The sequence below is a fragment of the Equus caballus genome, chromosome 6 (assembly GCF_041296265.1).
Source record: "Equus caballus isolate H_3958 breed thoroughbred chromosome 6, TB-T2T, whole genome shotgun sequence".
Lineage (NCBI taxonomy): Eukaryota > Metazoa > Chordata > Mammalia > Perissodactyla > Equidae > Equus > Equus caballus.
Window position 1 is genome coordinate 77,449,540 of NC_091689.1, and position 16,206 is coordinate 77,465,745.

A 16,206-nucleotide genomic window follows, 5' to 3' on the forward strand; every position below is an offset into this window, starting at 1 on the left:
TTCTGTTTGCTAGATACTGTAGTGAGTGTTGGGGCTAAGTTAATGAAAAGACGGGTAGATGTTTGCTCTTATGAAGCTTACAGCTCTTCTGGGGGGAAATCAGAAAAAATGTGATTCGAGAAGCTCTAACCCATAGCTGGGGCAAAGTCATAAAAGACTGATATTCTACCTGGACGTCTAGAAAAAGGAAATCCAAAGAAAATGAGTTTATTGGTATTTCTAGGCTGTTCTATGAAACACTTCCTAACTACAGTAACCAGTTTGCCTGGGACTGACGGGCTTCCCAGGATGCAGGTCTTCCCATACTAAAACTGGCGCAGTTGTTGACCCTATTTCCAGCCCGTGACCATTTCACTCCTTCTCTGAGAACTATTCTCCCAAACACAGCACTAGGGCCTAGCAGTCATGTTTGTGCTGTCACCCTGCCCATGTGGCTGTATTAGAGATCAGGACCCATTATTAGCCAATGTGCACCTCGAGAATGTGGCTGAAGAAATTGCTCAGCATCTAACTGCAGGGGCCGGCCAGGTGGCGCAACGGTTAAGTTTGCACGTTCCGCTTCAGCGACCTGGGGTTCATCAGTTCCGATCCTGGGTGCGGACATGGCACCGCTTGTCAAGCCATGCTGTGGCAGGCATCCCACATATAAAGTAGAGGAAGATGGGCACAGATGTTAGCTCAGGGTCAATTTTCCTCAGCAAAAAAAAAAAAAAAAAAGGATTTGTGGCAGATGTTAGCTCAGAGGTGATCTTCCTAAAAGAAAAAAAAAGCTAATTGCAAATCTCTGTAGTGAAGTCTCACACACTTCCCTCAGTGAGGTCTCTAGAACAAATCCAGTGTTTGACCTTTTGGAAGCCCGTTTATCTTTTAATTCTCTGAGGTACCCTAATCTCCTAAATTCTCTCCCTCTGCTACCATTTTTGCTTAAGCTAATTTACATGTATTTCCTGTACTGTTACCAGAAACTTAACTAAGCCAATTCTCCAGGTGAGGGTACTGTATTTCCAAGTCAGGACCAACAGCTCTGGTTCTTTAGTGAGAAATGTTCCTAGAATATGCCTCAGGCTAACCGGAAACATCTCTTGGGAATAGCTGGCTCCCTGGTTATGGAACTGTATTTTCATCTCTTGAGTGGACCTACCCACCAAATATATATTTAATTTCAAATAAATTGGCATTTTCATTTCAGTGTCAATTTTTTTAATGGCTTAATTGAAAGTGTACCAGTTCTGTCAAAACCCAGTCTGACACGTAACCCCACCCTCTTCCCCATGGCTGTGTTAGTTACACATGGTAGTGTTCAATTAAAGCTTCTCAGATGAACAACTGCAAATTCCACTAGCCTCGTTCTTCAATTCACGTTTGTTAGAAATTCTGCTGCACTTTCACAAAAAATTTCTTCCCACTTGACCATCCTTAATAACTGGCTATTAGTTTCTTACAGAAAAGTTCCCTTGCTTTGGAACCACTCTCAAGCACACCTGCTGTTCCAGCTTCCTTTTTGATTCAGCTTTAGGCATCTCACTTTACAAGCCCTACGCTTTTAAGGCTCTCAGCAGGCCATACCTGAAGTATCCTGTTTCTCTCAGTAATTCTTTTCACACCTGCTGCCACTCGGGTAAGCCTGCGCATCCATCAGTTCATCTGCTAATTCCTCTCCAGCTGGAAGCACTACCTCTCCTTTCCCTGACTAGTTCACCAAGCCTGAACTAATCCTTTTCCCAGGCCTATTTCAGCATCCCTTAATTCTAACTGTGCATCAGAATCACCCGGGTAGCTTTATGAGACGAAATCCTGGGCCGCCCTCGCGATCTATGGAATCAGACTACGTAGGCATGTGCTCCAGAAAGCTGCATTTCAGAAAAGTTCCCCAAGATCCCGATGCACTACTGGCCTCCTTGGAGCAGGCCTAAGCCTGGGTCCCGGAGATGCCTCTTAGCGGTTTTTTTCCATTCCTCCTCACACTTGGTAAACTTTAAGAACTTAAAAGCAAAATACACTTTTTTTCTGACCATTCTTTATCTTTATAATTACTAACATTATGTGACACCTACTAAGTGCCAGGTGCTGTATTTAAAATACAAAATACATGAGACCCCACTCATCCCACTACCTCAAAGAAAACACTGCTACTCAGGATTAAGCATGTATTTATTTTAGTTCCGTTAAAACAAACATACATTGTTTCATTGAAACGGTGTAGCACTCTTTGCCAACAAGTCACACTGGAATTGTTGGCCTCTAACAGTACAGTGGGGATATTTACACTATATACAGAGAGTCAACACACCCAGGTTCTCGAAGGTCTTTCATTACACTAGATCACATTTGATTTCATTACACTAGATCACATTCTGAGAACTACTGCATTTTGAAAATTTAGACCTTATTTAAAATTTAAATTAGAGATCTTAACTTGCACCAAGTTTTCATGAAAAAATATGTTTAACCAGTCTGTTTATTGCAAATACAATTTAAATATTTTAAATTTTTAGTGTTTACACAATCTGTCAATTTGTTAATATTGAAGTTTCTGTACAGGTACTTTTGGGACAATTCTTATAGATACATAATGTGAATTCATCAAAATGCAGTTAAGAAACTTACAGGAATATATACACTTAAACCCAAGACCCAAACCTGACATTATATACAACCTATTTACAAATACATATGGACAGACAATGTATGTACATAGATTATCATAAATATTGAAAAATAGGTTAGCTTTAATGGATTAATGCTGTTCTATAAATAACATTACAGTTATAACTGAAACATCCACGGAAGACAGTAATGCAAAATGAGGTGACAACACAGTGGCTTTAATACTGAAGACTGCTCATTCATGGGAATTCACTGTTTAGGAACCTCAAGGCAGACAAGATAGCTCCAAGAAAATCATGCAGTGGAATTTACCCCAGGCTGTTGACTTCGAATCTCCAACAGCCAAGAGGATTGGAGGAGCCTCCCCACATCCATATGCTCTGAGAGGAGGGTTCTTTTTTCCATTCTCTCCTGGTTGCCATGGTATTTTCTTCCATATGAAAGGATGTAAACTGTAGAAAACAACTCTCTACTTGTTTATATCTTAGATATAAAATCAGCAACTCTCTCCAGGAACTCAAGCAGAAGCGCCGATTCTTGGTCTGAACTAGGGGTGAGGTTCTGGACTTGAAGGGAGTGCCAAAAACCCAATTAAATGAAAGCAGTGCCGTAGAATCCATCTTCACTGCCTTTCTAGATGGTCCCCGATGACTTTATTTTCGTAGGAACAAACAAAAAATGGACCATTGGTTTCACCCAATGTAGCACTACAAGACGTCTTCCAGTTCCACAAGGGTCTAATTACAGACACATCTTTTCTGTAATTTAGTCACATATATTACAAGAATGTGTAACAAAAACCATGTCTGCCACGTTTCTGGCCCTTGCCTAAAGCTCAAAATATTTAGTTCAAGAGAAAACCTTAGAGCCAGATGACCAATTGATGATTCCATTATTTGCTTCCCTCAACCACTAATGGAATTACGTATATTCGATTTTAGACATTATGCCTGATGAGCAAAGTACCACATTATTTAATAATATATTCACCATACACTATAACATACAATAAATGTGCTCTTAAAGCCAAGTAATTTTTTCACTTCTAACTGGGATGAAATGGAAGGGTGAACATGCAGCTGGACCAACTACTTACACTCAAGTTGCACTGTTTTCCCTAGCTAACCACATGTTGGATGTAAACAAATAATTCTATGTTGTACAAGAATGAGATGACAATCCAGTGCAAATGAGTTTCTTAAAAAGCTTACTGCATGAGAAACCCAGTGGCCTATATGAAGAGAACTTATACCAAATATCGGTTTAACTGTGGATTAGACCTCTACTGTAGACAAAACATGAACACGACTAAGCCATACAGAATCAAGTAATTCACACTTCCAGTAGCAAATGAGCATTTTGAAAAGCTGTACTCTGGATAGAATAGTTTTGGCCTATAGCCATCAAATGCCCATTTTCCACTGCTGGAAGCAATGTCAAAAAAGGGCTGGCCCAAAATACCCGGAGCTGTCAAGACAACTCTGGAGACAGATGCAACTGAATAAACCCTGTTTTACCCAATTGCACTATTTGGTACCTCAAAATTAGTTATTTTACTCCCCACGAAAATATCTGCATTATCTTCCATTCTAAGAGATTGAAGCCATTAATATTTCAGTCTGAATGAATCAAATTATTTGGACACAGAGAAGAAAAATGATGAACAGAGTTCACCTGATTTGGGTATAGCAATAACCAATCGATTATCCTTAATGGCGACGTTTGAATGGAAAAAACTACGCTCCTATTCGTGGTACAATTTTTCATGACATCATTTTCTCTAAAAGCTATTTTGGGTAAAAAAAGTATTTGGCTTATTATGCCTACAAAAAGGCAGATCATTTTGTAACACGAATACCTGTTTTTACATATCAATGATATTTTTTTAATGGAATTTACTGACAACCGTTTTCGGATAAAGTTCAGAAAAACCAATTCAATTTTTTAAAAGCAAAAGTGCTTTTGAGGTCTTTAAATATTTTTGGTACAAAAGAATTATAGTGTTTTTCTCAATGGTTATTTCAATACTTTGCTATGAATTAAGAATTGTTTCTCACGTCGAATGGTTCCATTAGGCACATTCAAGTAAAATCATAAAATATCCAAGTTAAACAATGACAGAGCCAAACATGTGGCTTGATAAAAGAGTTCGTCCATTCTCTGGAATGGAATAAAATTGTCACTTCCGTTAACCCGAGACTCGTGGTTTGGTTGTTAATATCCATTTCTATCATACAGAACAGTTTCTTTAAAAAAAAAAAAAAAAGTTCATTTATTCTGCACTCAGAAGAACCAGCGAGGAATCTGCACTTCAAAAGGAAGTGAAACTGAAAATATTAGGTGAAATTTCATAATAGTTGAGAGTTGACTCAACACTGGCATCAAATGGACTATCGGAGTTTTAGTGGTGACAGTTAATGGCCACCTCCGGGCGCATTGTGTACCCAATCCAAAACAATCAAGGCCATGCTTCCAGTCATCACCATGATGCCACTCAACAGGAAGCACACAGCCTGCAATGAGCACAGAGAAAACTGATCAGCAAGCAACAAAACGCATCTGCCTAAAACTCCTCTTCCTACTTTTAAAAATGGGCTTATAATTACTAACATTATGTCACCACTATTTTATAGAGCTACAGTTTTACCTTGCTAGAGATACCCAAGTCATCCTAAAAGGCAGCCTGAGTCAAAGCCAGAGATCTTTCTAAGAGACACTAGTAAGTTTACTCCTCATGCAACCCTTCAATTACTGCCACTCTATATTTGAGTGAAACAAAATGACAATTGTTGGTTTATAAACAATTCTAGTACTTCAATCGCACTAGAATGCTAGTGGAGAATAAGGACGTGGAAAGCAGTCTTTTTCCTAAACATCCCCACCACTAGGATCATTTGTGGTTAACATATTATACTCTCTCTAAAATCAGTCGTTACTACACTTTAAAGTACTAGGATGTGCTCGAAAGTACAACTGTCTCCCAGAGCTTTGCTTTGAAGACGGTTAGCCTTGTTTGACTGAACACTCCATCTTTTTCTCTTTTATACGCTCAAAGCCCATTTAAGTGCCTGTCACACAGTAAGCAGCCCAAGAAATATTGGTTAAACAAATGTTGAAAAGCTGAGTCAGTGTCTTTCCGCTCTTAATCTCTATTCCTATCTCTAAAATATCTAATGTCTTTCTTGCAATTAACTTAAGCACATATCTGATGGCAACTGTCTTTCATCTCCCCTTCCCCAATCTTCCACTGTCACAGAAATATTTATTAGAAACTTAAAGTGAAATGACAATAAGTGACACTAAGAGACAAATTAAAATCAGTTGAGGAAATTCTGGTATTGCAGGATTATTACTGTTTCTACAGTCATAATCTCTCACTCACCCCAATCTTTTGTATAGATTTCATAGGTTCTTTCTTCACCAACTTGATATAAAAGGCAGATGGAAGAATAAAGATCAACATGGCAGCTGCAGACGCACCTGTAAAAGAACATTGACCGTTTCTTGAGAATTCAATAAATCATTTGTTATTTTTTAAATCTTAAATCCCTGAAATTTGAATGAACTTTAATACTTTGTAAAACTTACCAATGAAACCAAAGATATCTCTAATAGTTGGGACAAAGATGACAAGCAAATTGGTAAATGCCAAGATAGACACTGTGATGACAGTATGACGCCACCAACTGAAATCTTTTGCTGGACACAACAACTGAGTTAAGGAACTCCGGATCTGCCAAAATAAATGAATAAATAAATAAATAAAAACTCCAGTTTTAATTAATGAAAAAGCCAAACAAAGAAAACCCAAATAATAGGAAATACATCTAAAACAAGCAGCTATTTAAATACTAAAATTGTGCCCCTCCTCTGCTGCTCTTTTCTTAATATCTAAACACTGAAAGATCATTTTCTATCTTTAATTATGGAAACAAGGCCCCAGGATGTTTTGAAAATCTAAAAGTATTTTTAAAAAGCCCCTTCAAAACTGCTATCTACTTGGTATTGCTCCAGTAGTGTTTTCTTCCCCCAGAAGATGAAAATCTCACAAATCATTACATGTTTAAAAACTCATTCCTATTGAAAGGAGAGCAGGTGAATACTTACCGGGAAAATAACTACTGGCACTGTCAGGGTGACAGCCACTAACACAGCCAAACGGACGATGAGAAGAAGAATGTCAGTCCCCACGACAGAAGAGTAGGTATGAAGCAGTTCTGACTCCACGCGTTCTATGGGGAAAGACACACACACACACACAAAAGCTTCAAGTGTGCTGTTTTCTCTGGAGATTAGGGAGGAAATCTAACTTATGGTACAATTTGCACCAAAGTTATTAGCTACTCATAAAATGACTGTAAACTAAGAGGCTAATAAGATTAATATGGAATTAGGGTTAATGCAATTAAAATAACATTGAAGGAAAACTTTTCTAAATTCCAAGTAGAGATTTAGCCGCATGACCCCCATTAAAAACAACATGAGCTAAATAGCTAAATCCCACGGTTTGGCTTACAGTTTGGGTGTGTTGTGTAACATGAAGGTGACTGGACAGGAGATAGGCAGAAAGAACTTAGATGCAAGCACATTATATAAAAATGCCATCAAATGGCCAATGGTATCTTTTTGAACCTGGATTCTAGAAATTACTGATTAAATATACATAGGAAATTCTAAGCTCTAAATTCAATTTCTCATTATAAATATGAAATACACTAAAAAACAAACTGAATTTTTAAAGTGACAAACTATACATACAAAAGCATCAATTTCATTATACAAAAGTGTCAATTTCATCCTACTAAGGTTTTTCTTTTTTTGTAAACTAGACATTATTTACCGTAAAATGTCAGGTAGCCAAAGAGAGCAGCAAGCAGGTACATGAGAAACATAGCAAAAAACGAAATCTTGGACACATTCATCATTCTTCTACGGCTGCGCCTACACAAATTCAAAGGAAAATACAAATATATACTTTAGCAGTAGTCATAGCAGTAACCTAATATGTTTGCAGTTTTTCCAATAAATTTTTATACAAATAGGTAATGTACTCACTCTTTCAGCTCTTCGTAAATGGGAAGAATAGCAGGATGACAGACAAATGAAAAGGTCAGAATTGGCACAGCATAGACAGTCTGCAAAAAATGTAAAATCTGACTTAATACCTTAATGCAACAAACTCGTGTTACCACAGTTCTGCAATTTCTATTTTATAGTAACTAATCTTAGAATCAAAACCTAAATAATTAGTTTCCCATTCTTCTAAATCCTTCACTATGACCAATATCCTAACTTCTGCATGTGCAATTATTAACATCGTGAGTATTTCACTTCTCAATCTATTTTAAGATATAAACCAACGCTTTCTGTTCAGTCTTCAATAATGAGCCAATCGTGATTTCTAAAGAGCAGCTATCACCCCTCCGCCTTTTACCTTGGGAGTTATTTTTCAATTTCCAGGGGGGTTTACCTCTTTTCTTCCCCAAAATCTTCCTTTGAGAAAATAAAGATTCCATTCAGTTACCTGTGAGTTGAAGATAAAGTAACGTGGTCTGCAAGAGTCACCCTCAGTCATGTTAAATGGCACAGCAGGTGGAAAAGCCGCTGGTTGTGTCAGGCTGCTGTTGACTGTTTCATTAATTATCAAAGCAAGTTCCATAGGACAAGGAATCTGAAATTTCTTGCAAATCACCTGAAAATATATTATTTTGCACTTGTTAAACTGAACAATGTAACAGGGCTTATAAAAAAAACCACTAGCTTGAGAGAAAAGTCATACCTACCACGATCAGAAAGAACATCATACACATCAAAGAAAGGCCACTGGTATATCCCAAATATCCTACAATGGAGGAGGGAAAAATCAGGATTAGTTTCATGAAATAGGTTTAGGGAAAATATATTTTCTCCACTAAATAACTCAATTCTCCTTGGAAGATTTTAGTGTGCATACAATACTGAATTTTTAATTCTTACACACTAGGATATATATAAAATTACTTAAAAATAATTGGTAATAACTAACATAATAAAAACTTTCATTTTTTTTTACTATTAGTTACAAAGCACAAGATATCATAAAATGTCAACAAAAATATTTTGGCCCCATAGTAGCGATCCTGCTAGGATTTTGAAATTTAATTCTTACACACTAGGGAATATATAAAATTACTTAAAAATAATTGCTAATAACTAACATAATAAAAACTTTTATTTTTTTTACTATTAGTTACAAAGCACAAGATATCATAAAATGTCAACGAAAATATTTTGGCCCCATAGTAGCGATCCTGCTAGGATTTTGAAAAACCTACAGGTTTGTAAGCTATAACTCCCAAAAGTATGTTTCTAGGGCTTTTTAGCTCTCAGTTTTTGTTAAGAGAAAGCCAACTGGCTGGTGAGAGGCTTAGTGCAACTCTCTTTAGAGCCAGGTTTGCTCACCTAAATTTCTCAGCAGTGATAAAGGAAGGATGAGCACCAATGACACCAACAGAACCAAATAGTCACCGTTCAGATACCACAATCTGAATTAAAGAAAAGAAAAACAAGGTTAAAGCCAGTCATGAACAACATACGCATCTTTTCACAGGACTCACTGTATAGAAATACTATAACAATAAACAAACAAACAAACAGGTTTGGAAAAAGTATTGCTTATTTCATAAAGCCTACAGATAGGAATAAATTTCCAACTGTTCACTAGATGAGTATTCCCTCAGGTTAGAAACGGGGTAGGAAACAGTGTAACTCTTGTCCCACTGTTTGCTCTGGGAAGGCTGCCAGCAGATTCATAACATAAAATGCTTCTTAAAGGCTTGATACTAACGTAGGCAACAAAGCAGCATTGTTAAGCCAGCAATCTTATCTTTAAGCATTTTTAGAAAAATTGTACACCAACTTTGTCATAGCTTTAGCTTGCAATTTTTAATGCTAGAAACAAGGAAATTTTAAAACAAGTTTCTTTCAGACGTTTGTTAGCAAATGTACTTATTAAGCACTTCAACAAGGAAGTTTTTTCATACTTAAAATACAAAGGCAAAAACAAAACAAGAAAACCCAATCCCCCAAACCAGGACTCATTCCGGGGTGTTAAGAGTATGTTGTGACATCTTGACCCACCTTGACTCCAAAAGTAGTCAAAAGATCCTTTCTGAATTCAGAGGAAATATTACACATCTCCTAAGAGTTCTAGAATGTCTTTCCTCTTTAGGTAATCAACTATACCCTCTTTAAATCACTATTTTCAAACTCTAATTGCCCTGTGAATCCCACTCCACTCACTTCAGCAACAAAGACCCCACAGAAAACTAATATTTAAAGATCAGCTCGTCAAATTCAATTTCTAAAGCTGCAGAGATAACCACACCTCTGTACTTTGAGATAAGCTACATGTAAGTGGGGAAGCAAATTATCCCTCCCCGTGTTTACTTTAGATAAAAACCTGTTAGTCCGCTGAGATGAATAACTTTGCTAGGATAAGGTTTCCACAGCATGGCCATACATTTTCTGGTATTATGTATTTAAAATAGAATAAGTTTCAAGAACTTCAAATTTATGAAAATCAGAAAGGCAATGATTTTTAAAGTAATTCAAAGGTTCAGTCTTAACTTAGGTTGGGCTATGTGTTACACAGCTATAACTTCTTAGAGAGTGAATATGAAGAGATGTGAAGTTCTGGAAAATCTGTTTTCACACGCAGGTTAGAAATTAGCCACAGTCATAAGACTAGCTATCATCTTTGGCCTTTCCTTCTCAGAAGTTCAAATCAGTTTATGGGGGACTTCTTGGTCAGTTTCAATAGGAACATTTATTAAAAATAATTTACTGATAATCATTTTGCATCCAACTTTGATAAAATGTTTCTAACCATTTCAGACTATAATTGTTTCTTATGAGTAATCTCACTTAGCACCTACCCAGTTGTATCTTCAATGTTCATTAATGCCTGGATCACCAAAGGTAACTCATATTTCACTATGAAGAGGTAGCTTGACATAGCTGGAGGAAAACAAAATTATACCATTACAAGTGCAAAATGTGGCATGGGACACCAAAAGCAATGTGTCACCACTCTGTGCTACACAAAGAGCAAAAAGTCTACCCAAACTGCCTTTTAAAAGTTCTTACCTCCAATGTTCTGCATTGTAATTGATCCAGAGGCTGCAAGCTTTCCAACCAATCCAAATGCCTTATGTCCCAATTGTTCATATAATAAAGACCCTATAATTTGAAGAACACAGAAGCATGAAGCAAGGATTTTACGTGAGGAAGCAAGTCATAAGGCATAATTGCTTTAGAAATACCAAGAATGCTGCCATACCTCCTTCATTGGCAGTCTTCAAAAGGAGATGAACAGAATACAGGGAAAATATTGACACAAACGTCAAGAGAATTCTGATGAGAGAAAGAAAAGGCACAGGGTCATAAACAAACACGGCTGTATTTAAACACAATTCTTTCTGGTTATTTAAACATTAAACATGGAACCTGCCCTAAGATTTCTGGCACTAGGCAGAACGCCCCCAAGAACTGGTGTTCACTCTCTTGGCCAGTGTCGACATCTTTTACATGGTACTGAAAACCTGTATCATGTCTTCGGTAATAGATCTACCGTACTGGAGAAGAACAGGGGTTTACCCACTGAACCAAAGGAGCCAGGAGACACTGGAAAGCCTAACTTTAAAGTGGTAGAATTATGAGTCTTATGATCTGATTCTGGCACCATTATAATTAGCTGTATATTTGCTACTCCTCTGCATTTTAATAGTTCCTTTTATCTGTAAAATGGTGGTACTACCTGCCAGTAAACCCAGCCTCCAAGCTAACGTGAAATCCAATTGAGATGGGTTCAGGAAAGGTCTTGAGACCAACTGGGCTATACAGATAAGGAGAAGAATGGGACTGTAAAGTCAGGGGGAAAGACCATTAAGTGTCAGCCAGTTTTACAAACAACTGGGCACAAATCAGAGACGTAAGCACCGTGACGATATACTATATTGCAGCCCATGTTGTGGAATACAGGCCTACCATTGTCACAAAGTTGAACAATGCCCGTGCTAAAACAAGCAGGCTATCAGTCTGTCTGGGCTGTCCCTCCCTCAATCCTTTTACTTAGATAGAACAGGAGAAAAAAAGAAAAATAGAAAGGGACTAAAGGTTCCCTAACGTCACTTGGTTTTCCTTTAGGGCACGGATTCTCTCTCATTCCAGCTTTATTTTCCTCCCCACTATAGGCAAGCCAAGAAAAATATGGATTTATTTTTACTAAAAGGAACAAAAAGTCAAAAGCAGGGAAACTCACAGAAAACTACCAACAAGACGACAGACACATCTTTTTGAATTTGTATGGGCAAACTGAATACAGTACTAAATAAGGTCTGGCAAAGAAACTGATGCCTGTTGGTTAAGCACAGGTGGTGGCATTAAGCTGCCATTCTAATGCCAAAAGTTTTATGGGGTCTAGTCTGAGGTGGAAAACGACACCATCAGCCTCACCTCTAACTGGACAAAGTTGTTGGTTTAATCAAAAACAATTTTCAAAGTGTGCTGACAAATTCAGTCCTTCTTTCTCTTACACTGAAATGACAAAGAGGGATGAATGGACTTCACAACCTTTGAGGTCACTTTCAACTCATGACTGATTCTATTAAAAAGGTTAGCTACAGAGTTGTTAACAAGACCATGACAGCCAGGTGGCTTTGCCCATTTATCTACCTCCAAATATACCACGTAAAATATGGTGGATTAAAAACGCACTTTAGCACTTTTGATGTTATTTAACCATTTATTAAAATGGTTAATCGTCAAACACATAGACCAGCGCAAGGGCAACATGTCAGAATTTTGCTTTCACTTATGAAACAGAGGTGCCATTTAATCTCAATGTAAATTCTGCACTATAACCACACTGGCAGCATTTAAAGACTGCCTCCAGTTTTTATACTCAGAGTTAGGAAGAGTTTCAAATGTTTAACAATGATGCCATTCATGTTCCCACTAAAAGATGTGAAACTCTAGGGTCCTTTCTGTTTAAATTCCTGGTCCTTCACCTTAGTAAGAGGTCTCGAAAAGCCTCATGCTAATGAGGCCTGCGGACTGAATCGGGCTTCCAAGGCTCAGAGCCAGGCTTAACTTTAGTGTGGAATTTCACCACAAAGCAGAGCTTTGCAAAGATCTGCTTTTCTTTTCATGAACATTCCACTCTACTGGAGAAAATAACTTGAGTAGAAGGCACCAGTCAGCTAACTGAAATACGTCTGTCACAAAGGGACAAGTCCATGCTACATGTACGTGTGGTTTCTTCATTTACAATAAACCACACTATCTTCCACAGAAATTGCCTTAGTCAGGAGCCCAGGGGTACTTAATCGCTATGATGCCAACATCATTGAAAATGCATGCTCAAATTTCCATGTACTTTTGTTTTGTGTTTTTACCCTGGAAATAAGGTTTACACTTTTCTATTATATTCTCCAAGAGGCAGTGACTCCACAATGGTTAAGAAGCACTGCTCTAAAGTCTTCTACAGCTCCAAAATTTTACTCTAGCTATGTATGCCAGAAAAGTACAGAACCAATTCTAACTGGGCAACTAGGGGGGAAAAAAGTTCAAAAGCAGATACTTATTGAAATGTTCACTTTTTTGCTATGGCATATGGCAATGAGATAGACCTGGAAGAAAAAATATTAAAAAAACAAAAACAGCTACGGGTTGCATTTCAGTATCCAGAAAATTATGACTCACTTTTCTTAAAACAAACATGTTCCAGGTTAGGTAAATACCACCACACCACTATACGTTAAAAAAAAATTAGCTGTTTTCCTTATGCACAGAAGAGGCCACAGTCCTTGGGGTGACTACGTCAACTGACCAAACTGATTTGGAGGTATTACGCTGATTAATATTTTTTTGCTTCTGATTTTGCCAGAACAAAATATTTAACTACCCTGGATTTATCAATAGTCCTTTTTTAACATCCAACCCCTGTTACAACTGTTTTAACTAGACCCACTGACTTAAAGACTTTTGGCTTAATTATGAGTTTAAAGTGTTGTTCTATTTTTCCCTATGTAATTGGCTTTCTTGATATCATGCAGTTATGTACTAAAATAATGAAATTTCTGGATTTCTCATATTTTAAGTTTTAAGGAAATGATTAAGTCAACCACTTCAAGTGTAAACTCCGTCTCTGGAGCCAAAATATATGTTGTACCATCATATTAACTGCCCTGCATGGCAGACTCACTACTTACACATACTTACATAAAAAGAGCAATTCCAGTATTAGCCATGGCATAAGAAAGCCCAAGGATTCCACTGCCCACAATCGCATTGCTCAGATTAAATACTGACATTCCAAAGGAAGTAGTACCTGGATGCTACATAGAGGGAAAACGATAACCAAACATATAACAATAATTAAATGGAGAAAACCAGCTTTGGGCAAGTTAGATTTGAAATCTGAAGTAAAACTATTCTTTTACTCCATAATGCGACAGACACACAAATTACGATGTTTCACTTACAAAGTCTGTTTCATACTTCTTCTTCCCCAAATTCGATTCAAGTAAAAAGTTCTGGTTTTCAGGATCTACATCTGCATAATGGCTGCAAAAAAAAAATCCCAGAAAAGTCCTAAATTGGATTGAAATATACAACGGAATGTATTAAGCAGGAGTCGATTTTCACACAAGGTTCTGTCACTGCAATATGACAACCGGAGACAGAGAGAACACTCTCTCTCCAAATGCTACAGTAAATTAAAGCAAAAGAAGTCAAGTCCTAGGTAAAGAACCCCGATCCGCACAACCCGTCTTAAAAGGAGCAACTTCTCCCACCTTTTTAGGGCAGCTTGCTTGGTGGGGTAGGAGTAGTTGAAGTCGCTGTTCGAGCTGTAGCTGCTGCTGTCCTCATCCGGGGAAATACTGAACCTTCCCATTTCGGCTTTCTTCATGCTGGGCACCTGGAGGACTCGGGTGCAGCGAACAACACTGGGTTCCTTTTGTCCTTGGCGTGCACTGGCCCGCGCGGCTGCCTGCGAAGGTAGAGGCGGCACGTCAGGACTGCAGCGCCCGCCCTGGTCACGTGATGCCGCCGGGCGGCGCAGCGCGGCTGATTCATCCCCGGCCAGGCGAGTGGAAAAGTACCAGCCGAGCGCGAGGGGCGGGGGCGCGCGGAGCGGCGGAAAAGTACAGACAGCGGAGCCGCGGAGAACAAAGATGGTCCCACCGCGGCGCTGCGCCCGCCGGACGCCGAGGCCCTTCTCCAGCGGATCTGAGCACTGCACCCACTCGGTTATCCCAAGTCTGAGAGCAAGGGTGCAGGAGACTCTGTTTTGCTCCCCGCCCCCAGCCTCTTTGGTCGTGCACAGGCACGCAGGGCACACGTCCCACCCGGGCACTGGCTAGGTGTGCATGCAGCCCAGGCGCACAGCTGCCCCTTTCGAGCATTTGCAATAGCAATGCCGCGTAATCCGTCCTTTCATGCCCAGAGTCCCCAGGTGGGGACATGCTTCTGCGGCACACAGCAGACTCGAAGAGGGCAGAAACAGCTGACATAAGTCCTCCTCTCTAGAAAAGGAGAGAACGCCCGTTCTCGGGCGCGCATAGGCGCCCAGGGTTTGTTTACACGCGCACGCCCGTGCCCTCGACACACTAGTCCAGAGGCATGCAGCTCTCTAGCGCTTCGCCCGGCCGGCCCCTCCTATGCCCGGAAAGGAAACTGATGCAACATCGATCGCCGATTGTCAAACGTTCCCGGCCCGTCTTCCCCAATCTTGGTCTCGGCTACACTAAAAGCCAAAACCCATCTCCGCCGCCCCCAAATCCCAAGCCCCCTGGATTTAATGTTTTTTATTAATGCAAATCAGTCACAAGACTTGCCGCAGAGGAGCCGCGGGTCGGCCTGGCTCCCCTCCCCCTAACGGGAGGATGCGGCTTCGCTCCGGGCGGGGACGAGGCCCCCGCCCCTCCCCCGCCCGAGGGCGGAGACCCCCGCGCGGTCAGGGTCGAAGGCGGGCCCTGCCGACCGCAAACGCCCTTCCCGGGCGGAAACGACCCCAGCAGGCGCCTTCCCGCCGCGGCCCCTCTCGCGGCCCCTCCCCCACTCCCGCCCGCGCCTTGCGCCCCCCGCCCTTTGCACAGACGCCCTCCGCGCGCCTCACCTCGGTGGTCTCCCCTCCTGTGTCCCGGAAACGTCTGGCAAATGCCTCCGGCGGATTTCCCTCAGTCAAACAAAAATCGTAAAAAAAACCAAAACAAAAAAACCCCCAACAATAGACAGGAAAAACAATTTTAATAACAAAAGGAAATGGCAAGTTGCCGCCCCAATGGTCCGGCGTCCGCCGTCTCGGGGGAAAGGCGCGAGTGTGGGGGAACGCGTGGTCGGGCGGGCGGCGGCGGCGGTGCGGGCAAAGACGCTCGGGAACGGCGGTGTCGCGCGACTCTGGAGCGGCCGGGCGAGCGGCGGGTTATAGCGGAGCCCGGGCGGACGCGTCAGTGGGCGGGCCCGGCCGCCGGGGGCCTTCTCTTTGTGTATCAACACCACCTGGGCTCCACCCCCCGCCCGCCCGGCCCGCAGGCTCCGCCCCCGCCCGCCCCC

At 40.4% G+C, this 16,206-nt stretch overlaps 1 protein-coding gene across 2 annotated transcripts; it reads right to left on the reverse strand.

Annotated features, from left to right (window-relative positions):
* Positions 1–2,133: 2,133 nt before the first annotated feature.
* Positions 2,134–16,206, reverse strand: SLC38A2 (solute carrier family 38 member 2). 2 transcript variants are annotated; one of them, XM_001489523.7, is made up of 16 exons: positions 15,770–16,206; positions 14,445–14,641; positions 14,133–14,214; positions 13,870–13,985; positions 10,928–11,001; positions 10,735–10,827; positions 10,524–10,605; positions 9,049–9,131; positions 8,391–8,449; positions 8,132–8,299; positions 7,663–7,742; positions 7,448–7,548; positions 6,715–6,839; positions 6,196–6,340; positions 5,990–6,087; positions 2,134–5,120 (listed from the first exon to the last, which is right to left on the reverse strand). In XM_001489523.7, the coding sequence occupies exons 2-16, from the start codon at positions 14,558–14,560 to the stop codon at positions 5,022–5,024; spliced, it is 1,521 nt and encodes a 506-aa protein (XP_001489573.1). In that variant the 5' UTR covers positions 14,561–14,641; positions 15,770–16,206; the 3' UTR covers positions 2,134–5,021. The 2 variants fall into 2 exon arrangements, with proteins under 2 accessions (XP_001489573.1, XP_070126272.1); XM_070270171.1 differs by lacking the exon at positions 13,870–13,985 and having other exon boundaries at positions 15,770–16,115.

What these genes read in the sequence shown, in the direction of transcription:
- SLC38A2 (XM_001489523.7), bottom strand. Translation starts at nt 14,560, where the DNA reads ATGAAGAAAGCCGAAATGGGAAGGTTCAGTATTTCCCCGGATGAGGAC. An exon ending in AAGCAAGCTGCCCTAAAAAG is followed by an intron (nt 14,215 to 14,444) that starts GTGGGAGAAGTT and finishes TTTTTTTTGCAG; the next exon opens with CCATTATGCAGATGTAGATC. An exon ending in ACTGGAATTGCTCTTTTTAT is followed by an intron (nt 11,002 to 13,869) that starts GTAAGTATGTGT and finishes TTCTCTCATCAG; the next exon opens with AATTCTCTTGACGTTTGTGT.